Here is a 6,000-nt window from a genome sequence, read left to right as displayed (position 1 = left end):
TGATCCTCACACCTCTTGCTTTGAGCTTGCAGGGACCATAGCAAGTGGTGGCATGAATATGTCCGACACTTGGTTGTGTTTCGTTTTATAGAGTGCCCGTTCTTTTCACCAGTTGGCAAAAAGTTTAAGACATATAATGGAAAGGTGCGACAAACTTGTGCATTTCAGCACAACGTTTAAGAGTCTGAAAATGGATCAGAGTCCCTTTTGCGAGGCTGAAGGCATTTTTTTTTCCTTGACACACAAAGCTTTGCAGGATATTGTGGCTGGTACAGAAGAACAAGGAAAAAAAAAAGCTCCCTGAAAGTAAAGTAAGGGCACATGCCTTTTCATTTATATTAGTACAAGATGACACCTGAGATGGACCATCTGAAAATAGAAAAATAGATCTCGACTGAGTCCATTTTGTACATCTGAGCTTGTGACAATAGTATATCCTGACTAGCGCTCTGGCACACTCCATTCAGCCTACCTTTGCCTTCTGGCCACCTACTGCATCATTTGGTGCTGCACAGCTTTAAAAATTTGACAACAGAACTGCTTTAAAAGGTATCCAATAAATCTTAAATTAAGAATAAATGGGATGCAGGAGAGGGTTAAAGTGGATATATACAGAAAATACATTTCTGGAACAAATTGTTATGATCGGAAGCATCTAGTACAAAAGAGTAAGCAAAATAGCCAAGAAACAATATCTGTTAACAGTATCCTAAAAAGTTTTACAGAACTCTTAACAGTGGAAGCATTGGAAGCCTATTACAAAGCAAAAACAAGAAAAAACCAACCAAAAATAAAAAAAGAAAAGAAAAAAAAGGAAAAGCAGCCTTCTGTCCAGAAATGAACTCTCAAGCATTGTTTGGACTCACACCAGTTGAGATGGCATTGTACCTGGCTGGCATGTAACGCAGTACTTCCACAGTAAAACAGCAGTTGCACGATCAGCAGCAAATTATTCTTTGCAAGTTTACATTTCTTTCTTTGAACTGACCATCACCGAACTTATCCAGAGGAAATAAACAGAGAACCCCAATTTCACTCTGCACAGAACTCCAACGCAGTGATGAGTAGAACAGTCAGGGTTTTATTCATCTACAGAACCTCTGGCCCTTCTATTTCAAATCCGGCGTGTTCGGCTGCAACCTGGTTGAAGTGGCAAACTCAAGCTCAATAAGACGGCATAAAGGGAGTCCCGTTTGCCTTTTCAAAGTCGCACAGAAAATTGCGCTCAGTGCATCTTCATGGACTCTTGCACATGACTTGTTCCTTTTGTAGAAGGAGTTTATCCAGCTTTAATAAGTTTGTCAATGGAGATACCTAGCAGTGTTCCAAATACTCAATCACTCTGGAGATTGACTTCTGCCCTGTTGTTCCCACTGCACACTAAAAAACAAGAGAAAGGAGAAACTAAATTCTTACATTCAAAGTCAGGAGCTGACAGCACAAAGACTGCCTACAAGTCTAATGAAAAGGCCTAGTGAGTGTATAGGAAAGCATACATTTCTGGATGGTACTGCAGGGGACGTGAGCTGATCTGGTGACGTTACACCACACACCGGCTGACATGGGAGCGCGTCATACTGTATGAATACTAACCATACCTGCTGATCGTACACACGTCTCGCAAGTGTCAGGGACTGTAATGTCGGTGCTCTTCCTGCACAATAAGTGGCGCTGAACAAGTCTTTTAAAGGATTTTTTTTCTCCACAAAGCAGAGTGGAAGAGAAGCCGCTAAATCGCCGGCAGGAGTGATATGTGTCACGGCAGAGAGTGGCAATGGGCACAATCGGAAGGTAGGTAGCAATTACTTGCCTTTTTTTCTTTTATTATGGGCACAAAATCTTAGCCCTGGGTGAAATCTTTCAGTTTTATTTGATATTCAGAGCGCACACATGCTTCATATGCATTTGGCATCCAATTTAGAGGTTTCAATTTTTATGGCCAACTATTGATTGAACAAAAGTGCTGAGCGAATGAGCCCGGATAAGGTGTTATTCGAGCATGCTCGGGTGCTTACCAAATGTCTTCGGAATGCTCAAAAAACGTTTTGAGTTTCCATGGCAGCATGTCTAGCGGCTTTCTTGTTTGTTAGGCAATCCCTGTATGTGTTGTGGCTGTCAAACAGACCCAAGACATGCAGGCGCGAGGACTCGAATTTTTCAAGCATGCCAAAGTCACTCGGCTAGCGCTCGAGCACGCTCTGATAACATGTTATCTGAGCAAGTTACCTCATCACTAGTGAACACAGACTAAGAAATCAATTCTAATTTTAAACTATGAAGAAACAAAAAATCTGTGTTCTTGCAGCATTCCACAAAGTGAGATTTTGCTCCTCGTTTTAAGATCTCAAACACCCACTTCACAGTCTTGAAAGGGTTAACTGCTCAACTCTTCAAATAGTGCAAGCAAAGTTTTCAGGATCATTATTTTAAAATTAAAGGCTATAATGGGCTGTAGTCTAACAAATAATTACAAAGATTGAGTCCAGGTTTCACTGGAGATTAAACTTAAAGGGAACCTGTCACCCCGAAAATCGCGGGTGAGGTAATCCCACCGGCATCAGGGGCTTATCTGCAGCATTCTATAATGCTGTAGATAAGCCCCCGATGTTACCTGAAAAAGGAGAAAAAGACGTTAGATTATACTCACCCAGGGGCGGTCCCGCTGCTGGTCTGGTCAGATGGGCGTCTCCGGTCCGCTGCGGCGCCTCCTATCTTCTTTCCATGACGTCCTCTTCTGATCTTCGGCCACGGCTCCGGCGCAGGCGTACTTTGCTCTGCCCTGTTGAGGGCAGACAAAGTACTGCAGTGCGCAGGCGCCGAGCCTCTGACCTTTCCGGCGCCTGCGCACTGCTGTACTATCCTCTGCCCTCAACAGGGCAGAGCAAAGTACGCCTGCGCCGGAGCCGTGGCTGAAGATCAGAAGAGGACGTCATGGAAAGAAGATGGGAGGCGACGCAGCGGACCGGAGACGCCCATCTGACCAGACCAGCAGCGGGACCGCCCCTGGGTGAGTATAATCTAACGTCTTTTTCTCCTTTTTCAGGTAACATCGGGGGCTTATCTACAGCATTATAGAATGCTGCAGATAAGCCCCTGATGCCGGTGGGATTACCTCACCCCCGATTTTCGGGGTGACAGGTTCCCTTTAAAGGTTCACAGTCGACAAAAATGTTATTCCCCCTAAACCAGTTCGAATTGGTCAGTAATGTAGTGCAGAGGCACTTAATTACAAGTTTCCAGCTCTTATATCTGGCGGCAGCCCGATGTCAACATTTAGGCTACGTTCACACTAGCGTTATGCTAGTTTGCGTCGGGCGACGCAGCGGCGACGCATGCGTCATGCGCCCCTATATTTAACATGGGGGACGCATGCGTTTTTGTTTGTTGCGTTGTGCGACGCATGCGTCTTTTTTGCCACAAGCGTCGGACCAAGAAAACGCAACAAGTTGCATTTTTCTTGCGTCCAAATTTCGGCAAAAAACGACGCATGCGTCGCAAAACGCAGCGTTTTTGCGTGCGTTGTGTCGCCGACGCAGCGGCGCACAACGCTAATGTGAACGTAGCCTAAATGGAGCTAAACAGCACAGCTCAATACAATGTGTAGTGGTCGCTGCCAGGACTGCGGATCAGCCCCTGTTTGTTATTTATTAAATAGGCGCTGATCTGCAGTACCCGGCAGCAGCTATTACATATTGTATGGAGACGTGCTGTTCAGCTCCATCTACTGCAGGTTAGAACATTTTATAGGTGGGGGAGCCAGTCTGATAGGTCAGCGATATGATATGCTTTGACAACCCCGTTAAAAGTATGTTGAAGGGTAGAGGGGGATTGGCACTAACAAGGACAACAAGAGTTACTGGAATAATAAAATGAAACGCAGCAACAAGGACCAGCAACCTACTTCTAAACTAGCTGTACGTAGGCAATTGCCAATTTATCTGTCAGGATCTGTTAAATTGGAATATATGCTACTTACTGTAAGATTCATGAAACTGAGAAACTTCTTCAGCATTTCAGTCATTATTGAGAAGTCACCATCGGGTAAATGACTCCGTACAGTAGTCACGTTGATCTAAAAGAAACAAATTGTTTTACAGAACTGCATCAGTACTGAGCTGAATACTAAACACCATTTGTGAAGCAAGGGATTATTTCCTAATTTATGCAATTGGAGATGAAAGTTAGCGTATTGAAGTGAGAGCTTCACAGGAACTCCCGTTCCCCTGATGAACTTTGATATTTGAATTAGTTTGCACACAAAAGGAGCAAATAGATAACACTCCCAGAGAACACAAGGATATACCGTTACATGCAGCAAAATGCTAGAAGTAGAATTCTGCACTGACCGGACTTTCCTGACAGAGGCAGCCCAAAAGCAAAGCTGTGTAGGAGGCAACGATGCAATCTTCCATGTGCTTGCCTGCATGCTGGAGAGCTGCAAGTAAAACATACCAGTGCTAGATTAACTACAAACCAATGATCAATATCATATAAGATTACATTTTTCATCTAAAATTAAAAGGTGGTTTAAAAACAATTTATGGTTAATGGGGTAAAATTATATTAAATGGGAACTCTCAAGTTTGGAAGTTTTCCAGGGAATAGGATATAACTTGCTGGTCTTCAGCACACCCATAAGAATACGCAACGTCCTGTCCCAATCAACTCTTCCTGGAGATGGTGTTGGGGCCAGTAGAGAATGGGGACACCACAAACAGGTCCAATACAATCTACTTTTATAATTCTAGGGCAGATGTAACCTAAGAGTCAGATGTGCATTACACCACTATATGCTCCAGAATTGTTTTCACCTCAGTAGTTGTTACCTTTATTAAGGTCAAGTTCTTCTTCCTCTTCTTCCTTCTTTGGAGGTTCTTCTGTATTTGGGCTCTTTTCTGCGGACACCCACTGGATCTCTCCTCCGGTTTCCTGCCACTCACCACTCTTGTCATGCTGCGCTGTCGGGACTTCTTTGATCAGCTCATCGGTCTGACTTTCCGCTAACAGAGCTGCTTTCTCTCTCTCCAAGAAAAGCTTAATGACAGAATCATTACGTTACATCCATTAGTTTCAACTTTTTTAAGTTACAAACTACTAAATGCTGAAAAAAAAATAAATTTAAAATTCTAAACTATTTCATGTTGACTCCTCTAGATCTATTGTGCAAGAACATTGTGTACAGAGTTCATTATATTAGGTTATTTCTTTGAATATACAGAAGCATTGGGACCAAAATGTTCCTTAACAACAGGGGGGGGCGTGATATACTTGTTTTAGATTACAGCATGTTGGCCTGTGAACGCTTGCAAGCTCTTGTTTTTTATACAGCTTCTTAGTGTTGCTCTGAACCTGACGGATGGCTGGATATCGCCAGCTTAAGAGCCAGGGTGCTTCTGCAAAGACAAAGCTGCTTATGCCTATAGCACCGGAGGAGGGCACAGTTCAGGTCAGCAGCACGACTGCCCCTGGTCCGCACTGTCAACTGGAGCTCTTTAAATGGCTAGTACACAGACCCTGAGAATCCGATTAGGACTGGCATTTCATACACCAGTCTTATTGACTGGCATGCAGGAGTAATATGCACCCACCCAACTCATTAACCCCTTCACCCTGCCCTGAGCGTGTTTTCACCTTCCTTACCAGGCCAAATTTAACAATTCTGACCAGTGTCACTATATGTGGTAATAACTCTTCAACATATCCCAGTGATTCTGAGAACATTTTCTTTCCCGACATTGAACTTTATATTACTGGTAAATTTAGGTTGAAATTTTTTGCATTTACTTGTGAAAACATAAGAATTTTGGGGAAAATTTCACAATTATCAAACTTTCAATTTTTATATCCTTAAACCAATTGAGCCATGCTGCACCAAATTTATAAAACATTTACAACATGTCTGCTTTACATCAGCATCGTTTTTGAAACACAACTGACACCTGCGTTTTTACACTTACCCATTGCCTTCTATGGCTGAAATTTTTTTTGCAAAAGCAACTG

At 43.1% G+C, this 6,000-nt stretch overlaps 1 protein-coding gene across 4 annotated transcripts in view; it reads right to left on the bottom strand.

Annotated features, from left to right (window-relative positions):
- Positions 1 to 541: 541 nt before the first annotated feature.
- WAPL (WAPL cohesin release factor) overlaps positions 542 to 6,000 on the bottom strand; it is a 133,819-nt gene continuing 128,360 nt past the window's right edge. For 2 of the 4 annotated variants that reach the window (XM_069753190.1, XM_069753191.1), the window contains exons 16-19: positions 4,827 to 5,034; positions 4,347 to 4,435; positions 3,977 to 4,072; positions 542 to 1,380 (exon numbers count right to left, since the gene is read on the bottom strand). In XM_069753190.1, coding sequence (XP_069609291.1) covers positions 1,315 to 1,380; positions 3,977 to 4,072; positions 4,347 to 4,435; positions 4,827 to 5,034 — 459 coding nt within the window. In that variant the 3' untranslated portion in view covers positions 542 to 1,314. The remainder of the gene's footprint in view (positions 1,381 to 3,976; positions 4,073 to 4,346; positions 4,436 to 4,826; positions 5,035 to 6,000) is intronic. The other 2 variants (XM_069753187.1, XM_069753188.1) reach the window with 1 other exon arrangement.

The sequence above is a fragment of the Ranitomeya imitator genome, chromosome 2 (assembly GCF_032444005.1).
Source record: "Ranitomeya imitator isolate aRanImi1 chromosome 2, aRanImi1.pri, whole genome shotgun sequence".
In the NCBI taxonomy this organism is placed as follows: domain Eukaryota; kingdom Metazoa; phylum Chordata; class Amphibia; order Anura; family Dendrobatidae; genus Ranitomeya; species Ranitomeya imitator.
Note: the sequence above shows the minus strand (reverse complement) of the source record. Positions and strands in the feature narration are given on the sequence as shown.